Raw genomic sequence first — 22,564 nt, 5'->3', positions numbered from 1 at the left:
GCTTGTCCTGTCTCAGGCACAAAGACTCAGAATGGGCGATGCTTCATCAGGTACAAAGCAGGCCTTGGAGAACTGCTTATATCTCACTTCCAATATTCTTCCAGGATACATGGGATTTTTTAAATAGTGAGAAGTATTATCTTCAAAGCATTTTGGCTCTCTTCACTAAAATGTTTGGTAGGAACACAAAGTAGCACAATTTGGATATATGAGCGGAGTAAGGAAGAAAACTGGTCGTTTACAACCATTACAGATAGACAAACAGGTTCTTGAGCTCCTCATAAGCTATCCCTGCTATAGTCAGAGACAAAAGGTGTATCCACAGTGTAGAATGAATGCAGTTTGGCAGCACTTTAATTGTCAGCAGGGCTGTAGCCAAAAGGGGGGGGGGTGTAGGGGTTCTAGCCCCCCCCCCCCAAATTTTCAGGTTTAAAAAAAAATCCTCATGAGTGTCCACTGAAGTTTATCTGTCGAGTGTCCACTGAAGTTTATCAGTGGAGCCTGATTTCTAAATTATTTTGAGTTATGGAACTGCTCTTCATGATTGACTTAAAAAAAAAGTTTCGACCCCCCCCCCCCCCCATTTTTTCTGGCTATGACCTTGATTGTCAGCACTCAATCCTATGCAATTCTGGAAGTTGTAGCTTGGTGAGGCATTCAAAAGCAGAATCCATTCAATGTCCTGTAGAAAGTATTCAGAATTACATATTGTTATAAATGCAATAGTAAGTTAAAATTTATTCTACAAATGGGAATCATAAAGTTGTTTCAGAGGTATTCATGGCCAGCCTTGGCATTAGAACGAGGGACCCACCTCAGGTGGCAGATGCTGGGAGAAAGGCAAAAAAGGCAGATTTCCATCGTGCACTGCACAGCCTGCCCGGCACTCCTGAAACTGGCAGACGGGCTAGCTACCCTCCGCTGCAGTGGAAAATAGTCCTATTCCATTGCCCAGGACTGAAGAAGCTCCAACCATGGCCTATCACCTTCTAGCTTGGAATGGAGGGATATGTCATCTTACCTTTAGGCAGCAATGTATTTGGTTTTGTATATAAACATGGTGCTTGACTTATTATCCATGAGACAAGCAAGGGAAAGATTTTTGAGTTAGACTAAAGTTGGAGCGAGAAAGAAGCCAGAGTTAAAAGTAATTGGCAATGGTCTGATTTAGATTGAGACCGAGGTGTTTGAAATATATCTATAAGCAATCAGCTGTTTTATGTTTACCTTCCATAAACAAAGTTTTGTTTTTATACATTTTTCACCAACGTATCTGTGGTTATGGCATCGAGGGTTGAAGGTTGGTGTCATGTTGGGAATAAAAGTAGTCTTGTGTTAAGCTTGAGGGCATGAGGGACCGGAGGAAGCCTATATTTGCAGCAGCAGTGGGGAATCACAGAAATCCGTACACTGTTTGCAGCACACACTGAAAAGCTTCGGTGGGTTGAGTAAAGATCCACACATTTGGCCTCAATGGTGGGATTCCCTGGGAGGAATCAGTTAGTAGCACTGGTGTGATTGACTTACACTTGGTGTATACATTTGTGAGATAAAGGGTTGAAAGTCCACATTTCATGGTCCTAGCAGTTGGACAGAGGGTGAAAACCTCACATTTAATGTAGGAAGTGACAGGATAAATGCCAAGAGCCCTGCCTGGCTGTTAACAACCAATGATTCAGAAGGAGGCAATATAAGAGGAGATGTAACTGTGTTTTGTTCTGTCATTGCTAATTCAATCTTGTAAGAGTCACAGAAGCAGCACTGTATTTCTTTGATTCCAAGACGCCACAGATTTTAAGATGCACATTAAATTCAGTACTACCAATAGAAAAGGACCCTTTATTTTTGCACATAAAAGAACACCCAATTTTTAGAGATGTTCATATGGCAGGAGGAGGGGTGCATCTTAGAACTGAGGAAATACAGTAACTGAAAAGATAAGCAATTCACCAGAAAGCTTGTGGAGACTGTAATCGACCAATGCTAGAACACCCACCACCCTTACAAAGAGAGAAGAGCTTGCAAATCCACTATGGTGCCAGATTTAGAAATCCATACTCTGTTAAAAAAAAAGTAGAACCAATACATTTTTGCTTTCTTTGCAAAAAGCTGTTCCTCAACCTTTATTTCTTCCATATTAAAACTTCTCCAAATCTACATCCTCCTGGGCAGACACGTAACCGCCTATGTATTCAGATTTTTTAAAATACGATACACATTGTGGTGAAGGGAAGGAGGAAGGCCCCCAAAGGGACCATTTCAGTTTTCCATAGGCAAACATACAAACTGCTATGTGGTATATGAACCTGTGAAATGACTTCAGAAGCTTCAGCTGTTTTTAACACAAGTGTGAAAATTGTTTCTGACTTCACGTCCCATTTCCCTGTGGGTGATCGGTATGTTAACTTCATATTTAGAGACAGCGAAGACATTTCCCTCACAGGGAAAATGCATGGGACCAGCGATGCACATTCTAAGAAAGTAAGGAAGTTCAACCCAAACATATTTGTTCCTCAGGTATTCAAATGACCTCTGGTGACTCCCAGTAATAAAAGGGCACAAACTCCACACGATTTAAATTGTTCCAATGAACAATTCTTGGAACAGATTTCCTTGCTGTGATTGCTCTACCCCCAAAAAGTGAGATTTTAAAACTGAGGCCAGCAGAAAACCATCTTTTTGTAAATGTCCATTCAACAAGCTCAACTACAATTAAACACATAGGATTCTGGGGATGTTAACTATTCGGCCCTATTCTGTTCTATTCACAAGTCCTTCAGGAGAGCCTCCAGATCTCTTCCTGTGATACCTGGAGGAAAAGAAAATTGTTTGTGTGTTGCTGCATTGCAAGATAAAGCAAAGCCCCCAATTCTTTTCCTCTGCAGTCACTTAGGAATTCATTGGTCTCAGAATGCTTGCACAATCAGTTTCCGCTTCACATCACGGCTGAATCTGTTCATCTTGAACAATTCACTGTCGTAGAAGGCAGAAAGGTTGTGGATGTTGATCTGGCGAGCCTGGGCAGAGAGATGGAGAGAAAGGGAGGCACGCCTGTCAGACACAGATACAATTGCGAGGCTCCACATCCTGAACGCCTACTCATTTAGCACAAAATAATGTATGGTAGAGAGAGACATCATTATTGGCATATTATTCAAGTCAAAAAAGACAAGGCAATTCTGCAGGAGTTAATGTACAAAAGTGAGGAGACAAGCACACAGTAAGACCCATGTGTGGAACCCACATCTGTGGTTTCACTTGCGCCCATGCCTAAGGAAAAATGGTCCCTATAAATCTGCTAGTTCTTCTAGGCCAGGCATGGTCAAACTTTAACCCTCCAGGTGTTTTGTACTTCAACTTCCACCATTCCTAACAGCCTGTTAGGAATTGTGGGAGTCAAAGTCCAAAACACCTGGAGGGCCAAAGTTTGCCCATGTCTGGCCTAGGCAAATTTATGGGATGGCTCCACTGAAAGTTAACATAAGATGTGTTGGAGGATCTAGTTAATTTCTATAGAAGACACCACCAAGAATCTCTTGGTCCTCCAAGACAACTCTATGGTATGCTGGGACTGGACATCAGGTAATTTAATGGCGTTCCATCATATCCATGATTTCAATTTACAGTGGTCAAGTCAGGAACATATCTACCATAAATACAGGGTCTTATTTTATGTGTCCAATTTCTGCCTGATCTTGCAGACATAGCTACTTGTCACCATGACTATATGCAAATATATAAATATAAGGAATAATTTCCTGATGGTAAGAGCTGTTTAAAAGTGAAACATGCTGCCTTGGAGTGTGGTGGGATCCTCTTCTTTGGAGATCTATAAGCAGAGACTAGATGGCCATCTATCAGGAATGCTTTGTGTACTGCTGTCTGACAGATGGTTGGACTGGATGATCCTTGGTTTCTCTTCCAACTATAGAATTCTATTATTAGGATCTATTTAAACACAAAGGCACCAGCTAGTTTTTGGGGGATGAATGATCCTTTGAGACAGTAAAAACATTGACTGGCATCTTAATGGTAAAATCATACAGACTGGAGAGATGCACAGAACCCTCCACCAGGGAAAAGGTTTCAAAGAACCAAACTGTCTACTCAATGTATATCCAGTACTTCAAAATTCATACAACATATATGTTAAGCAGGAAGGACCTATGTTATCAATCATATCTTTGTATATCCAATTGCCTTTAATACTCAAGGAGGCTCTCAGCTTTAATTTCTACATACAATGATGACTGAGAGGTTCTCCTTTCTTTTAAGAGGAGATTTGGAAGAATGCCCTAGACCCACACCACTGTTTTGCAGTAAATACCTTTGGTCTCTTGCTGAAGTTGGCAATGACAAGAAGCACACAGGTTTCACACAGTCTCACCATTTGATCTCAGATGTGGGGGGCCTTCCAAGTATGCTAGGGGACAGCACTGAACGTGTGTCAATTGGCTACAACTGTTCCTTTCTTTCCTGGAAACTTACTAGGGATTGGCTGTAGTCCAGGGATCATCTCACTGATGCCATGCCTTTCATATTTCTGAACCAAACAGAGTCTGGCCAATTTTCCATGTCCAACCACACTTCTATAAACAATTCTCTCATTGTTGTTGTGTCTTCAAGTCATTTTCGACCTATAGTGACCTCATCACAGGGTTTTCTTCACAAGATTTGTTCAGAGGGGGGTTGCCTTTGCCTTTCTCTGAGGCTGAGAGAGTGTGACTTGCCCAAAGTCAACCAATAGGTTTCTATGTCCAAACCCTGGTTTCCATAGTTGTTGTTCAATACTCAAATTGCAATGCTACATTGACTATCATAGCTGATATGTAATCCATTATTTTTTCCTTGCCCACAACCCACAACATTTTCATTTCATGCCAAAAATGATAGGCATAGATTCACTGCAAAAATATCCAGCCAATGACTAAGGCTAATCTGCTCTCCAGAGGACTATGGTTGAATATCTTAGGTCAGCCATAGGCGAAATGCAACCACCTAGCATCTCTCACTACTGACTATGACTACGGGAACTGTAGTCCAACAACATCTGGAAGACAGCACTTTTCCCACCCTAATCATTTTCCAGGAGATTAGTGTCTGCCAGATTCTATGGGTATAAACATTTAACTACATGGATGCAATGTAGTCACAATTAATGCAGTCTTCTCTTGCTAGCTTTACAGTAAGCTTTCTAGGCACCCTTGGCTCATCTTCTCTTCATGAGGCTTTGTGCAACTTTTCTGCAGAGGTGAAAACAGACACCAACTTTAACAGCTATTCTAGCATCTCGTGCTTTTCTTTGCTGGTTGTCAGCTTTCACTCCCAGGCCCTTTGTCAAAGCTCAGAAGAAGAAATGTAGAGAGCTTTAGAAGAGATATATGCAGGTTCCCAACACAATGCATTGAAGGAGGGATTGGGCAGGAGAAGTTCCCCTTTACCTTATCAACCAAGTCTTTCTCTGGCACTTCAATGGTATCCTGCTGAGCCCCATAGCGATTCCTCTGATACATCACTTGTTCCGATACCAGCTGCTTCAAAATGAACAGCAAGAGTTCATTGTTATCTCGCCTGAAGGCGAGGTATCGGGCAAAAGTCTGCAAAAGGGAAAAAGAGAAAGTTGAAAGAGGAAAAGAGTCTACACTCCACCAGTTCAAAAGCGTGTCTGTGGGGGGAAAATGGCAAGCAATGTTACGATACTCTTTACATTAGGTAAAGGTTTTCCCCTGACATCGTCCAATTGTATCCGACTCTGGGGGTTGGTGCTCATCTCCATTTTGAAGCCGAAGAGCTCACATTGTCCGTAGACACCTCCAAGGTCATGTGGCCGGCATGACTGCAGGGAGTGCCATTACCTTCCTGCCAAAGCAGTACCCATTGATCTACTCACATTTACATGTTTCTGAACTGCTAGGTTGGCAGAAGCTAGGGCTAACAGTGGGAGCTCACCTCGCTCCCTGGATTCAAACTGCTGACTTTTTGGTTATCAAGTTCAGCAGCTCAGTGGTTTAACCCACTGCGTCACCGGGTGCTCCTTTACATCTCTCTTTACAAAGTATGTTTTACATGTGGCTCCCGAATCCCACTTTTGTGGACCAAACTGTGGATCTACTTTAGAGGGCATTGAGATTTAGAGTTCAGTTACTCTACATCATTGATCCTCAATACAATCTTTAACAGAAACACCCCAATCTACCCGGCCCAAACAATCGCATCCCACACACCTTCCTCATGCTCCTCATAACACTAAACTTCTGCGTGTCGATGAAACTCTCAAGCATAACTCTGATGGCCATGTTGACATCGTCTTCCACCACATAATCCCGCAGGTGCATGCGCGCATGCGCCTCCGCCATTCGGATCATGGACTCAATGTGGCGCACTGTGATGGGGATGCTTCCGGTTGCCTGTGGAAAGAGGAAAGAGGAGTTGCCCAACTGCCAAGTGCTTTCCTTTCTACCCACCTTCTACGTTAAGGCACTTTTCAATTCTGTGAATGTAAAAACTCAGAGAAACCAAACCAAAGCGAAACAAAAGCTGCTGGAAGCTAATAATAAAGCAGTTCTATTCAAAGTGGATCAAAATGAAGGGAAACCATGCCATCTGCTGGCAAACAGAAGACAAGCAACACTCTACTATCAGTTTACTTAAATCACTGTTTCTTAAACTACCAAAATTTTGGCAACAGCAAAGGTTTTCTGAATGTCACCCAGTGGGTGTTTCAGACAAGTATACATATCTGCTGTGCAGCGTTTACAGTGGATTGTGCAGAAGATGCTTTAGTTGTACTTCATAAAAAGGAAAATCGGCTTGTTTTGCAAATGCTGATGTATTATTAGCAAATGTTGTTTTTTTATATTTATTTTATATACCTATATACCTAGGGTCATGTAAAAATTTCTCAGGCCAAAAGGAGTCATGAGAGGAAAGATTTAAAAAGCCTTAACTTAAATAGTACCTCCTTACAAAGAAAACTTTATTACATTTATAGGATCGCCATAAGTCAACAGGTGACTTGAAGGCACATGCACATGTATGAGCTCCAATTATTCCCCAGGTTCACTGTCAGAGGAAGCAGTTCAGTGCCTGGCACACATATAGTCCTAACATTCAGTTCCTCTCATTTTCCAGCAACACATTATTCTACATGTAGACGTCTTACTTCATTCTATTGAATTCTTACCATGGATTCTTTCCTCAGTTCACTGTACATCCTGGCCACTTTGTCCTGATCCATCTGGTTGAGTTTTGGGTGGACTTTTTCCTTTGCATAGATAATGTACTTCTTCAGGATCTCCTGCGGGATGGGTTCCACACCATAGGTATTTGGGAGGACAATCTCTTGGGAATCTCCATTCACAAGGTCCTTGCTGTTGGGGTGATGCTTGATGTGGCTGCCAACTACAAATCGAGCCAACATCTCATCCTGAAACAAGGTGTTGAAATAAGGAAAACATTCAAGCCATTTCATTTGCCAGGAAGGAATCTCAAGAAATTAATTTTTTAAAGTGCCAAACCAGGCAACTCATAAGGCAGAACACAAAAGGGAGCAACACAGATATTCAAAGAGTTTGATGGGCTGATCTATCTTCTAACCACACTTACTCAAAGCGTCCGTGCTATTCTCCCAGTATGTGTGCCCATAGTAATACAAACAAGTAACTGCTTCCATCTTGCAAGCTCTCCTATCTACCTCCTTGATATACTAAAATTGTATGGCAGTAGCTACATACATACATCTGTCCTTGCACCTTGCTCATGTAAGAAGTAAAAGCGCAAAAGTTCATACCTGAACAGGATCCACAGTGTCTCTGACTACACAAAGTATATCAAATCGAGATATGATGGGTTCAGTGAGATCAACATTTTCTGAGAAAGTTAAGGATGGATCATAACGCCCACCTAGGATAAATAAAGAAACCAATTTAGAAATAAAATTTAAAGTAGCTTTTCAGAATAATTAGCACTCTCCTCTTTCTCCCTTGGCACTAGTCTACTCTTTGTCTCACTGCTTTTAGACAAAGATTGTTTCTTTCATTGCTTTCAAAGATGTGCCAATCCACATGAGGCAATTTTAATCACTACCAAACAGAAGGAGCTTCTCACTTTCACAACGCTCAGTGTCATACCTATGGGGTTGGCTGCAGCAATAACAGTGCATCGCGCTTGCAGAGATGTGACAATGCCCGCCTTTGAGATAGAGATGCTCTGCTGCTCCATGGCTTCGTGGATGCTGGTCCTGTCCTGATCAGTCATCTGAAGAATCAACAAGTGGTTTAAACTGTGACGAGTTCATCTATGCAACTGAATGTGGCAGAGACTGAGAGACACATTTCAAGACAAACCTTAACATCTCTGTGCAAGGTGCTGGACTGCAATAAATAGTAAGAACCTGACTAGGTTTGGAGATTCTCAGAGGAAGATTTCCCTTTAGTCCTACATTTACAAGTTAGCTTCCTGTCTGAAGCACTGAGAAACTTTTAGCTGGCTGTTTTTGGCAAGAGACCTAGTGATGTCGTGGCCATCAAAGGATGTCACCTAACCCATTTTGAGTGAATGGTTGTTTTGGGGAGCTTTATTCCACCACCCCAAAACAGATGCTGCCTTAGAATAGGCCTGCATAGCCTGCGGCCCTCCAGGTGTTTTGGACTTCAGTTCCCAGAACTCCTGATCATTGGACACACTGGCCAGGGCTTCTGGGAATTGGAGCCCTAAACATCTGGAGGGCCACAGGCTGTGCCTTAGAAAATTAATGTTGGAGAAAGCTCAAGAAGTATGCAATGCAACGCTGTGCCTCTCCATCCACAAACTGTGACATTTCTGCCACTGTGATGAACTATGTCCCTCTTGCTTGTGGTCCCAGAATCAAATCAGCAGCCTTGCTTATAGTGGCACAAGGAGATGGCCTCAAATTCAACTTTTCCTTCATCTCTCCTTCTCAGTTGCTAGTTTCATGGGCTTTGCCCTGAGCAGCCTTTGGTAATGATGCATAACATCTGCTTTGGTCCTTAAGTCAAACCCTCCCATGTTCTTAGAGGGATGCTCACCTTGTCGAATTCATCTATCAAGCAGACTCCCCTGTCTGCCAGCACCAGGGCACCTGCCTCCAGGGTCCACTCTTTGCTGACTGGGTGCCTCTGCACATAGGCAGTCAGACCAACGGCAGAAGCCCCCTGGCCGGTGGTGAAGATGGCTCTGCTGGATACTTTTTCCACATACTTGAGGAACTGAGACTTGGCTGTTCCAGGATCTCCACAAAGCAAGACGTTGATGTCACCACGGACCTTGTGTTTTCCTCCTAAGGCATTTCAAGCAGTTTAAGTGAATGAAGCACTCCGTGGTGTGGTAAAGCATTTGGAGCAGAACTTACTAACATTTTCTTAACTTCAATAATCCTGACCAGATAAATAATATTTTTTGAAGGTCAGTGTTAAAAGTATGGATGCAGTGAATGCAGAATGTCATACTAAGTTGATGCATCCCCATCCAATCCAACAGCCCAAAAACTGGTTCAGCAGAACAAAGAACTGAACAGAAATGTATAGAGACTTTTCCCCAGTTGTCTTACTCATTTACATATACAAAATTTCCAACAAAACTCTAAAAAAAAAATCAGAATAGATTCATCTTTTGCAAGGAGCAGGAGCTGGTTTTGGAGAAATGTACCAAAAATGAGGATTGTCTTTCATTTCTTCAAAACAACACTTTTCAATGTAACACAACTGTAACATAATAGGGATTTCATATTGGTCATACCCATAATGAATGTAACACTGCAACTCACCTGGATTTTTGGGTTCTCCCCCAAACAAGGCTAACGCCAAGCCTCTCTTGATGTCTTCATGTCCATAAATTGAAGGAGCAATGCTGGCAAAGATCTGAAAGCAGAAACAGTTTTCAGAAATTTATCCTTGGTACCAAACATCCTGTGTGTAAATGAATATGTGTACATGCGTGAACGAGAAAGCAAGCCCTGTTTTGCAATAGGAAGCTGTTCAAAATCCTCTCAAACTGCAAGCCCTTTTTCCACCTCCTGGGCAATATCGCTATGCAACAACATTTGAAAAAAAATCTGTTCCTGGTTTGAAAGTGTTATTTCCTGTTTAACTGTATGATACTTACTTTGAAAGTAATTGTTTTACTCCAGAAACCTTGTTTTTGTGACTGCCACCAACTATGTTAAATTGGTTGCGACTCGATGATATATTCATTGAAAAACTATAGCAAAATGTGCTGCAGGATGTCCCCCACAAACAAAGTTTTTGCAATTTAATAAACTTTTCCCATGTTTTTATGATAAAACCAATGCCGAAATTACATTTGTAACCAAAGAACAAAAATTGTGTAACATAGTATATTAGCCGTATGCATGGGGAATATGTGAAGGGTGTTAAACATAATATGTACAAGATATTAAATTGCATTTAAAATGCTCATAAAAATAAAAGGGCTTGGCATCACATTAAAGAATAGTGAAGTAGTCATCAATGAGATGCCTCCCCCTTCTTTTCTGGTAACCAATTCTTATCTGAAGCATAGCTTAGCAGATTCTTTCTAATTTAAAAACATAATCTGTATCAAGGGGGAAAATTCAAATATGCCATGAATGAATGCTGGTGGAAGAAAAGGAGTGATGGGACATTTTCTGAAACAACCCATATTATCCTTGGAGTGGGATTCACACAACTCTCCAGATGCTGTTGCACAGTAACTCCCATTATCTCTCACTATTGGCTATATTGGCTGGGAGCATGGAAGTTCAACAACACTGGATGCCCACATATTTCTCTCCCCTGCTTTAGAAATCATCCCTCTACAGAAGCAAAACTACTAATTACACAGAAAGTTCTACCTGGCAAACCCTTACTGTTCAACACATGCCATGCCTTGTTTCCATCTCTGGTTCCCAACTCACTTTCTCTCCAATCTGCTCATCCTTGGACAGGCCTACAAGGACCTTCATGTCTTCATCTGTAAGTTCCCCAACAGCAACCTTGTTATCCTTTTTGGCAATGTGATTGGCCAGGATTACTGTGGCGAACACTGGAAACCCATTGGCTGTGTTCAAAGAACCATCATAATTATTATGGTATATTCCAGTTAGCTCCTGAAAGGCACAAAAAGGGGGCATTATTCAGTTATCAGAACAATTCTTTGCAATTCAGAGAGGCACAGAGGATAAACCAGTCAGCTCTAGTAAGTGCATATATTACTTGAATCGACATTGTTGTGGCATATGCATTACTGAGCCATAGAGGGAACAAAAGCTGTGAACTCTATTCAACACTTGTTTATAAAAGCAGTTAAGTATCTGCAGAAGTTCTCTTTGAGTGGTGTGAGCATCGCCACTCTGTGAAAAAAAATGATTTAAAAGTAATGCTTGCAGAAAGAACAAAACTATTGTGATATATAGGACATCTTCACACAACCTCTGCAGTTTCTAATGGTAAAAATCCCTATAAATAGTACAGTTGAAACCATTCTACTAATAGTATTACTAAATGTAGAATCATCAGCTGACAACTGTCAAGATGCATTAGAGGTTGGGAAGCTAAAAAAAAGAATACCCAAAAGTTAAATTTTCAATTTTTCTGCATGTTCTGCATGTGCACAATACTGCCCTATTGTGATTGTGATGGATTGACAATGCTGTTTCATGTTATGTTATTGTCTTTTGTAATGTTATTGATTTTATTGAGTTATGTTCTAATCTATGGTTGGTTTTAATTGTTGTTGGATTGGGCGTGTTCCCCATGTAAGCCGCTCTGAGTCCCTCCGGGGAGATGGAGGTGGGATATAAAAATAAAGTTATTATTATTATTATTATTGACACAATGATACAGTATGACAGAGCAAACAAGATAGAACACTTCCCAAATGTTTAGGACTGTGTGATGTATTTCCGGATGATGCGTGCAGATCCCAGTAAGGTGGCTTTTTGCAGTTGGCAGATCATAATTTTGTCAAAAGTTTATTGTTTCCAATTGCCGGCTGAGATCTTTTGGCACGGCACCCAGTGTGCCGATCACCACCAGGACCACCTGTACTGGTTTCTGCCAGAGTCTTTGAAGTTCGATCTTGAGGTCCTGATAGCGGCTGAGTTTTTCCTGTTGTTTTTCATCAATTTGACTGTCACCTGGTATGGCAATATCAATAATTCAAACCTTTTTCTTTTCCACAACTGTGATGTCTGGTGTGTTGTGTTCCAGAACTTTGTCAGTCTGGATTCGAAAGTCCCACAGTATCTTTGCGTGTTCATTTTCCATTACCTTTGCAGGTTTGTGATCCCACCAGTTCTTTACTGCTGGGAGGTGGTACTTGAGGCATAAGTTCCAATGAATCATTTTCTTACAGCAGCTGAAGATATGATTTTACAGCAGCTGATGATATTATTATTATTATTATTATGGAATTCAGTAAACTGTTTGGTTTATTCTTCTTTTACAAGTTGATGCTGCTCTTTTTAAGATGATGCCTTATTGTTCGTTTCTACATGACCAGACTGCATTTTTAAGATCGTGTGAATACCCCACAATCTCCCTGTACCTCCAATTCTGAGACAGGACTTACAATCTCATCTCCTGGCTTGCAGCTGTCAACCAGGTCGGCGAGTAGAATGGCATCCTTTGAGCGAGGGAGCCGGCCAGCAGCCACCTTCCCAGGGCTCTCCTGGATTTTGATGCGCTGGTAGTTCTGGTACACCGTCTGTGGGGAAATCAATATGCATTACTGGACAAGGTTTAAAATCAACTGCAGAACCTAGTGGCTTGGATTTGCATGGTATTAGTTTCCCTTTTGCGGAAAACAAGAAGCAACCTCAGACCTTGAAACCCAAAAATTCCACAATATTGACTGCTGAACTTAATTTGGAGATTCCACCAAATACAGAAAGGCTTTGCCAGAACGCATCTTGCTCTACTGTAGAATAGTCTAATGCAGTGGTTCCCAAACTGTGTAACATGGAACACTAGGGTTCCACAAAAGCATCATACAGGTTCTAAGAAAGATTTCAAAAATTAAATTAAAAACAGATTTCAAAACAAATATTGGTACAATGCCAACTATTTGATTTACTGTTCTCATAATAGCTATTTTGTACTACAATTTTGCTATCAGGTATAGTTAATGGCTTCACATTTCAACATTTTATTTGCAATTTGACCAAGAGTGATTCATATGTAGTCGATTTTTCACAATGAGTCCACATAAATTTTTAAATGTATTATTTCTTGTACAGTTTTTGAGATGAAAAACATTTGAGATATTGGAATATTTTTCATAATCTATCAAGAGTAAAATTTACTAAAAGCTAGGTGTTTTATAGGAAATTAGGAAATGTATTTCAATTAAAGGTTAAGATCAGAGGTTAAGATTTTCTGGGAAGGCCCTGCTCTGAGTCCCACCTCCTTCACAGGTGTGGTTGGTGGGGACGAGGGACAAGGTCTTCTTAGTGGTGGCCCCTCGGCTATGGAACTCCCTCTCCTCCTGACAATCAGAAAGAAACTAAAAACATGGCCGTGGGACCAAGCTTTTGGACAGTAATGCAGTGCAATAAGTAAAGATGGAATATGTGCAATTATGACTGGTATAGCTCCTGACTATGAGTTCAGATTATGTGGTTTTTAAAAAACTGGCTTTAATGTTTATATGCTTTAATTTTATGTTTTTAATGTATATGACTATTTTACCCTATGTCTTTTTATGTGGCATCAAATTGCTGCCTATTGTAAGGCCACTCAGTCCCCTTTGGAGTGAGATGGTGGGGTATAAATACCATAAATAAATAAATAAACGATTAATGTAAAATGATCCAGAATATATATTCTGATTGAACAATTCAGGGATGAAGTTGGAGTTCTATGGAAAATAAATGTCTTCTGAAGTTTCCATGATTGAAAAATACTTGGGAACCTTTGGTCTAATGAAAAGCCCACTTTTGTGTTACAGGGGCAGATAAATTGTAACCACCTCCAGATGTCACTGAAATGTAATTTGTATTGTTATTCACTACTGGCTAGGACTGATGTTTGGGTTAAAATCTACCATCATCAGAAAGACTAAAGATTTCCTATTCCTGCTTTTAAGGGAAACAAATGGTACTAAGATTTACCATCTTGGACCTCATTACTGACGTTTAAAAGTGTTTAATCATGAGAAATAGCATCTTATGGCTTGTACCCATGTGATGAACTGTCAGAATAGTATATAGCTGCAAATTGACAAAACAATACTAGAGAAATATACCTTATGCACCTTCCTAGGCCAGAAACTAATTCACTATGAAATGTCCACGCACAGCAAACGAACACATTCCCAAACCACTAACAGCATGCTATGGGTCAAAACATACTTTTTACTTTTAATGGAAAGAACACCAGCCTCCAAGATATCCAGATATATGCTACAAGTCCATGGAAATCCTCAACAGAAAAGTGTAGTACAATCTAATGTGCTAAGCCATTAGCCTAGGAAGCAGGCTTTGGGGCAGCTTACCTCCTCCATGTTGATTTCAAAAGGGCCTGCAGACTGACACTCAGGGCAGGAGCCTGGCTTTACCTCCTGGTTTTGGGACTGTGAGAAAGGCCCCAGGATGAAGCTACACTTCGTACAATTGTATTTGACCATGCTGAGTTGGGGAAGGACCCCGGTGCAGCTTGTCACAACCCCACTTGTGCGGATCAGCTGGTTCAAGTGAAGCTGCCTAAGAGAAAAGGAAGGGGGAGGAGGATAAACCAGGTTTCTGAGATGCAAACATAACTACAGTTCTCTCTCATTGGTGACCATAGCATTCAAGTATACTGCATAGGAACTGCAAGAAAGGAGCCTGGGAAATGAATGTTTTGAGAAAACACATTTATAACTTTTTTATTTTTGTACCCTGCCTCCAGCTCCCCCAAAGGGACTCGGAGTGGCTTACATGTCACACAATGTGTCTAAAACAATGCATAAATAAACACACAGTAACAAAAAGTAAAACCAATAGCATATAAAACAACAGTTTACACTCAGAACAGCACCCAATAACCTATGGTAACAACTGCCGTAAAACACGTCCAAACTGTAAACAAGAACAAGGGAATGTAATAGTGCAAGTTGTAGCTAAGGAACAAGGGCATGGAATAAAAGTGCATTAATTGCAGACCATGGGGGATAGGCATTATTAAAGGCTTGTTTAAACATTGTTTTTCATTGCAGCCCCAAATGAAGCAAAATGCCATTAGCAGCCCTGCTGTCTAAAGATAGAGAAGGGAAAATATGCGACCTGAAAAAGTGACCTTGAGGACTGCATGCAGACCATATGATTCATCCTCTCTGAATGGAATGACTAATTTTTGTTGTATACCTTCAAGTCATTACCCAGTACATTTCCATAGCTGAGTGGGGATTTGAATGTTGGTCTCCAAAGACAGACTCACATCATTACACCATGCTAACTCCCAGAAAGACCAACAGTGAATCAATACATGGAAGGTTCATATGCAAGCATTCTTCAGAAAGGTCCCATGACTATATTGAGGAATATAGTTGGACATTTAGCAGCACAGCAATTCCATTTTGGGAAAGCAACAACAGAAAATCTTGAATTACAATTTTAGCAGAAGCAACAATTCTAAATATCCTTCTTTCACTGACACCAGAAAGACTTCTTAATAGCCGTGTTACAATTGGAGTGTTAATGAGGACAGAGAAACTGCTGTTAGGAAAGAGTTTGGCTCCTAGGTTTTTGCTCTTCAGAACTAGCCAGCGATAGTTCATTCAGGAGTGGGTACATCACAGACCAGGGCCAAACTGACTCCTTACCTGAGTGATCGTAGCTCCTCCACCAAAGGCAGATGTGAGATGCGGACATGGATTTCCTTAGCAATCCGGTCATATTTGGGGTACATAGCCAACACCACTTCCTTGGCTGCTTCATCAAAGATTTTCAACATTTCAGCTGGGGCTTCTGGAAGGAAATAGGCAAGGACATGCTCCCGGGCAGCCAGGTCTTCGTAATTCACCACCAGGCTCTCTCTGTTCTCTGACAAAGGAAAATAAACACATTTTGGACAAAGCATTACAAAGTTCCTCCTACTCCGCAAAAAATTAACACAACTGCAAACCTATATGCATTTACCAGAAATATGTCCAGGACTTCTGAGGAAGTATAGGACTGCACTGTAAATTGCTAAGCAAACCTTCCTATACATTATATATATTTTTTCTTGTCAAGAGTGACTTGAGAAACTGCAAATTGCTTCTGGTGTGAGAAAATAGGCCTTCCACAAGGACATTGCTGAGGGGACACCCAGATGTTTAGATGTTTTTATCATCTTTGTGAGAGGCTTCTCTCATGTCCCCGCATGGAGCTGGGGCTGATAGAGGGAGTTCATCCGTGATCTCCCCAGGTTGGATTCGAACCAGCAACCTTCAGGTCAGCAACCCAACCTTCAAGTCACCAGTCCTGCTGGCACAAGGGGTTAACCCACTGTTCCATCAGGGGATTCTATATTATAATACATAATAATAACACATAATTATGCAACAATATTTGTTCATTTCTGTGTTACGACATACAGCATATTATTTGATAGCAATATTAAGAATATAAATTATTCTAAATATCAGATATAACGTTTTCTGGTGTTGATTATTTGAACTTTAAGTCTATCAGTGATAGCTATTTTAGTTACAACAAGAACAACTTTTGTTAACCAAAACCTAACCTATAGGTTTTCCATTATTCCTATATGTGAAATTATGTTTTGTTTCACAAATAAAAATTCCAAATTCCAGTGATAATGTTTAGATGATATGAAACACAGATGCTTATTGGCATAAAATAAATTATCCTTGCTTTAAAAACGATCACATGTCTTGCTAGTAAATCTCTACAGCTTGCACAGGAAATTAATTCAAGTTATTCTAAGCTTGTGTACTTCTTTCTAATGTATTTTCTCCATGTTTCCTCACAATGATACCTTTGCACATGTCACTGATCCTCTCTTTGAAGACATTGTGTCCATGCTCGTCAACGTGAGTCTTCAAGAAGTTCTTGAAGCGGTGGTAAATTTCCAGCCGAGGAGCTGCCATGGACACCCACTCCCTCACAGAGTGTCCCTTCATATCTTCCAGGTTCTCAATGCTCTCAATCATGTCTTCATCCTCATCTTCCATGCCATCTGCAGCCCGTTCAATCAGGCGCCTCTTCCGCGAGGGACGGTCCTCATCTTCATCATCACTCTCTAGGTTTCAGAGATAGATGATCAAAAGAGACAGATCAAGCAGCAACATCCACAGAGCTGTTGACAATACCAATCTAATTTTGCCTTCATAAAGCACATCAGATTCATAGGTGCCAGCAGTTCAAACTACAGAGTTGCCTGGGGCCCCCCTTGATGTAATTTTAATGTCAAGCAAAGGTATTTTGATAGGCTCTTAATTCCCTCCTTTTAGCCTGATTTATGTTTGTTTTTAATTCTTCTGACCGCTTGTATAGTTAAGTGTTCCTTTTATAGTCTGGTCTTTTAAAGTTTAATTTCTTCCCTTGCAGTTTTGAACTTTTTCAACTGCCCTGCAAACAAACTGCTTATTTAACAGACTCAAATGTGTCTCAATACATTCGCAAGATATATTTACATGCTGCAGCCAACACACTAAAGTATCATGACACACAGTTTGGAAAGTTCTGCTCGAGTTAGAACAGTCAGTGGGCAGAAATGATGGCAGCTATAGCAGGACAGGCACTCCTCTCTCTCACCATCCTATCCTTCCTTCCTTCTCTCTTTCCTTCCTCATTCCCTCCCTCCCTTACATCCCTCTTTCTCCTTCCATCCTTCTTTCCCTTCCACCTTTTCGTCCTTCCTTCCTTCCCTCTTTCCTCCCTCCTTCCCTCTCAACCTCTTTCACCTTCCCTTTTGTCTTTCCTTCCTCCTCTCTTTTCTCCCTCTCTCCTGTCCCTCCCTCACTACCTCTCAATTCCCTTTCACCCTTCCTTCCTTCCTTCCTTCCTTCCTTCCTTCATTCATTCTCTTTTTCCTTCTCTCTTTTTTCCTGGGGGATGTTTAGGTGGGGGAAGAGTATGTAGAGACTCCTCGGAACATAGGGCATGTTATAAACAAAGTATTATTATTATTATTAGTAGTAGTAGTAGTAGTGTAAAGTTCATCTCTAAAGTTCAACAGACAGGCAGTGCTTTACCTTCAGAAAGGAAGGGGATGGGAGATTACTGAATTCTGGCTGCAAGTACATTACATGGGGTGGCAGGAGATGAAAGAAAATAAAGGTGGTTGAGTCACCTGAGAATGACAGCCCTCATATACATTCCCATCCCAGGTGCATCACATGATCTTTTGAAATTTATAGAGAAAAAGCATGTAAATTAATATAATAATAATAGATCACAAAAAGTGATTTCATTTCAAGCAAATTGCCAACGTATGCTATCCATCAACTACTGCCATCCCTTGTTTTATTAAGTCAAGCAATGTAGTGACCACCTCTATTGCAACTTCTAGATAAAATGTTCATGTGTTTAAATCCCATTAAAGGGACTATAGCGATCATGCTTTGCAGACTTAACTATTAACTATAAAAGTGGGACATACAATACGTGTAAACTTAATATGTAATTTACTTGGACTTCCCACTCTCTTCAAGTAGATTTGCAACTAGGGGTAAGAGTTCATGGGATCATTTCAACTGCCATTGTATTATTCGCAATAACACTATAAATAACATCAAGAAATTATCTATGTGTGCTAAATAACTATGCTGCAGAAAGATTGCTCTTCCCAAACATACCATATAGCAAGCCAGTCCTCATGCGGCCCAGGCCTTGCTCCAGTTCGCGGTCCCTCTGCCTCATGGCCCGCTCTGCTGCCTCCCTTTGACTGGCAGTCAGTTCCTCCACATCTTCATCATCCATGGCCAGCCCATCCTCTGAATAGACATCCAGCTCTGGAATAGGCCGGTAGTCCCTAGACACCACACAGAGAGCTTAGATCATGTTGTGTTTTAGCAATGACATTAAATTTGCTTTGAGGCTCTGGCCATAACAGTGAATGAACAGCATAGTGTGAGTGAATATGAAAACATCACTTATTCTACAGAAACGCTGCCATCATCTTATTCCAAACCCATGAGATGTTCACTTGTGAGCACTTTTCTTTCACAGGAACTCCGGGCATGAACTGTGCAGTTGGAGCAATTGTACAGTCTCGGCCTACACCCTATATATAAATATGCATATATACTGGAGAAGAATCCAGATAGCTTTCTGAGACTGTATCTATAATGCAGTACTATGCAGTTTGAAACTGCACTTATATGATCAGTGTAGACCAGGCTCTGGCAAACCGGCCCTCCAGGTGTTGTGGGAGTTGGAAGTCCAAAACACCTGGAGGGCCAAAGTTTGCCCGTACCTGGTGTAGACTCACATAATGAACATCTGGGCACATCAGTATCATCATCTTTGTCTTGCAAACCCGTTTGGAAACAACTTTCAATGCATTTTGAAACATGGATCTGCAGTCAGGATGCTTGGGTATAACACTGCTACAGCTGGGTGAGTGGAGGCAACAGTAAAAATACAGAGCAGAAGGAATGCCATTCACCTCCCACAGAGGTCAATCAGATGGCTATGAGAAGCTGATAAACAGGCTTTGAAGGCCACAGCAAACACCCAACCAAGTTCTTGAGCAACTAGCTTTCAGAGGTATACTATCTCATCAGAGCTAATATATATCATCACAACTTCAAACCATTTCAGCAACTGATATCTATCTCTGTTTGTTTCTTTCTTGAACAAAAATCATTATTAAAATATCTATATTTACAGAAAAATAATACTACAATGATACTGCCAGTTCTTAGGTTTACTTCCAACAATAAATCCTGATGGAATAAGGTTCAGTTTTCATAGTATCTGACCATTTAAAACAAACTTTATTTAATTTAGAAATAAAAGAACATAACCAAAGACAGAACATTTGCCTCTTAAAAACACATGCTTTCACGGATGTCTGATTTCCAGCCATATCAAGGTAGTAAAGCATCACCCCCATTCTGCCCCCAAACAAGTGGCCCCAGTAAGGACCCAAAGACTGCAAGCAGTGCAAGCCCCCTACCTTTCCATCCCATCCCCAATGAGATCTTCTCCATCTTCCTCGTCTTCGTCAGGGAGCCCCTCGTTCCCCAGGAGCCCTTCCGATTCGTCTTCAAAGGGGGGCAGGTCTCTCCCAGGGCTGGAAGTGAGGGCATCACCTCGCCGAGAGCTAGGCTGGGGGCTGGTGACCACGTTTGACTCAGAGGAATCCTAAAGGAAGTTGTAAAATTACCAATGGTCAGAAATGTCTCACTGTTCACCAATGAGCTTTTCCAATTCCTTTCCCAATTCCCAAGGATTTCGGATAAGAGATACCCAACCTATCGCACTATGTAACAAAATTTGAAAAAATTCTGTTCCTGGTTTGAGTGTATTATTTCCTATTCAACTGTACGGTACTTACTTTAAACATAGTTGTTATACTCCAGAAACTTCATTTTTGTGGCTGCCACAAACTATGTTGACATAGCTGAGACTCTAGGAAATATTCATTGAAAAGCTCTAGCAAAATGCGCTGCAGGATGTCCCGCAAAAACAAAGTTTTTGCAGTTTAATAAACTTTTCCTGTGTTTTTTTGATAGAACCAATTAGGAAATGACATCTATAACCCAGGAACAAAATTGGTGTAGTATGCCTTAGTCTATGAAATGTATGTTACAAAATACTTTTTCACCTGGACTAGAGAATGCATATTTCTGCAAGGGAAACCCACAAACTCCAGTAGAACTTCCTTTCATGTAGCTATACATAAAACTACAGCCTAGTGCACTGGTTCTCAACCTGTAGGTCCCCAGGTATTTTTGCCTACAACTCCCAGAAATCCCAGCCAGTTTACCAGCTGTTAGGATTTCTGGGAGTTGAAGGCCAAAATATCTGGGGACCCACAGGCTGAGAACCACTACAATACATGGTAGAATTTATGCAGTTTGACACCACTTTCATTGTCATGGCTCAATGGTATAGAATCCTGGGAACTGTCTTTAGCCTTGGGTTGCTGTGAGTTTTCTGGGCTGTATGGCCATATCCCAGAAGAATTCTCTCCCGACATTTCACCTACATCTATGGCAGGCATCCTCAGAGGTTGTAGGGTTTGTTGGAAACAAAGCAAGCGGGGTTTATATATCAGTGGAAGGTCCAGGGTGGGGGAAAGAACTCTTGTCTATTGGAGGCAAGTGTGAATGTTTCAACTGATCACCTTGATTAGCATTGAATTAGCTTTAAAGCTTTGGGTGCTTCCTTTCTGGGGGAATCCTTTGTTGGGAGGTGTTAGCTAGCCCTGATTGTTTCATGTCTGGAATTTTCCTGTTTTTGAGCGTTTTTCTTTATTTACTGTCCTGATTTTAGATTTTTTTATAATACTGGTAGCCGTATTTTGTTCATTTTCATGTTTTCCTCCTTTCTGTTGAAATTGTCCACGTTTGTGGATTTCAGTGGCTTCTCTGTAGTCTTTAGCCTTCTGCGAGTGCGTCACCAAACTACAACTCCCGTGATTCCATAGTATTGAGCCATGGCAGTTAAAGCGATGCCAAACTGCAGTAATTCTACAGTGCAGATGCCCCCTAGACTGTACCGTTGCCCTGTATCTTGCTGTCTTTGGACAGAAGCCCAGATCCACACACCTACAACCCCTCTCCCTATTCTTTCAAACTCCAGAAAGTACAACCCAATCAAAGACTCAATACTCAGTAGATTTCCCCCAAAAAAGCTGCTCGTAGAGGAAAAGCAAGAGAGGGAAAAGCTCCACACTAAGGACTAAAACTTTATACTTAATACCAAGCAAGAAAAGTTAAGCTTAAGGTTTTTCCTATATCAAAAAGTCCCCCTCTGAGCCCATTACCAACTCACCGCCATTTCGATAAACTTTCACAAATCCACCGCTATGCGCTTGGCTCCTCTAACTGCACTCCCAGAGCCAGGCTGAATTCCGCGGGAAAGAGGGTCACGTGGTGCAAAAGCCCGCGAAAGCTCATGAATAATGAATAAGGGAGCTCCCTCCTCCTGAATATGCAGATACCGCGCTTCCTCTTCCGGAGCGAATAGAGCCAAACAGCGCCCCTGCTGTAAATATTGATCAGCACAGCACTAAGTAGACAGATGAGTTGCTGTGAGTTTTCCGGGCAGTATGGCCATGTTCCAGAAGCATTCTCTCCTGATCTTTCACCCACATCTATGGCAGGCATCCTCAGAGGTTGTGAGGTTTGTTGGAAACTAGGCAAGTGGGGTTTATATATCTGTGGAATGTCCAGCTAATCACCTCCCAACAAAAGATTCCCCCAGGCAGGGAGCAGCCAGGCTTTGAAGCTGCAAGGCTGTTTGATGCTAATCAAAGTGATCAACTGCAACAGACAAGAGTTCTTTCTCCCACTCTGTACCTTCCACAGATATATAAACTTCCCTTGCCTAGTCTCCAATATGTCATAGATGTGGGCAAAACGTCAGGAGAGAATGCTTCTGGAACATGGCCATCCGGCCCAGAAA

General features: G+C 41.3%; 1 protein-coding gene across 1 annotated transcript; it reads right to left on the bottom strand.

Annotated features, from left to right (window-relative positions):
* Window positions 1–1,811: 1,811 nt before the first annotated feature.
* mcm2 (minichromosome maintenance complex component 2) lies at window positions 1,812–22,066 on the bottom strand. Its single transcript, XM_003217770.4, has 16 exons — window positions 21,932–22,066; window positions 20,109–20,296; window positions 18,784–18,959; window positions 16,962–17,225; window positions 15,802–16,021; window positions 14,494–14,701; window positions 12,571–12,705; window positions 10,916–11,107; window positions 9,785–9,878; window positions 9,048–9,298; window positions 8,130–8,256; window positions 7,790–7,902; window positions 7,184–7,426; window positions 6,225–6,407; window positions 5,442–5,597; window positions 1,812–3,017 (listed from the first exon to the last, which is right to left on the bottom strand). The coding sequence occupies exons 1-16, from the start codon at window positions 21,935–21,937 to the stop codon at window positions 2,907–2,909; spliced, it is 2,667 nt and encodes an 888-aa protein (XP_003217818.1). The 5' UTR covers window positions 21,938–22,066; the 3' UTR covers window positions 1,812–2,906.
* Between the last annotated feature and the right edge of the window lie 498 nt (window positions 22,067–22,564).

The sequence above is a fragment of the Anolis carolinensis genome, chromosome 2 (assembly GCF_035594765.1).
Source record: "Anolis carolinensis isolate JA03-04 chromosome 2, rAnoCar3.1.pri, whole genome shotgun sequence".
NCBI classification, from domain to species: Eukaryota; Metazoa; Chordata; class Lepidosauria; order Squamata; family Dactyloidae; genus Anolis; species Anolis carolinensis.
Note: the sequence above shows the minus strand (reverse complement) of the source record. Positions and strands in the feature narration are given on the sequence as shown.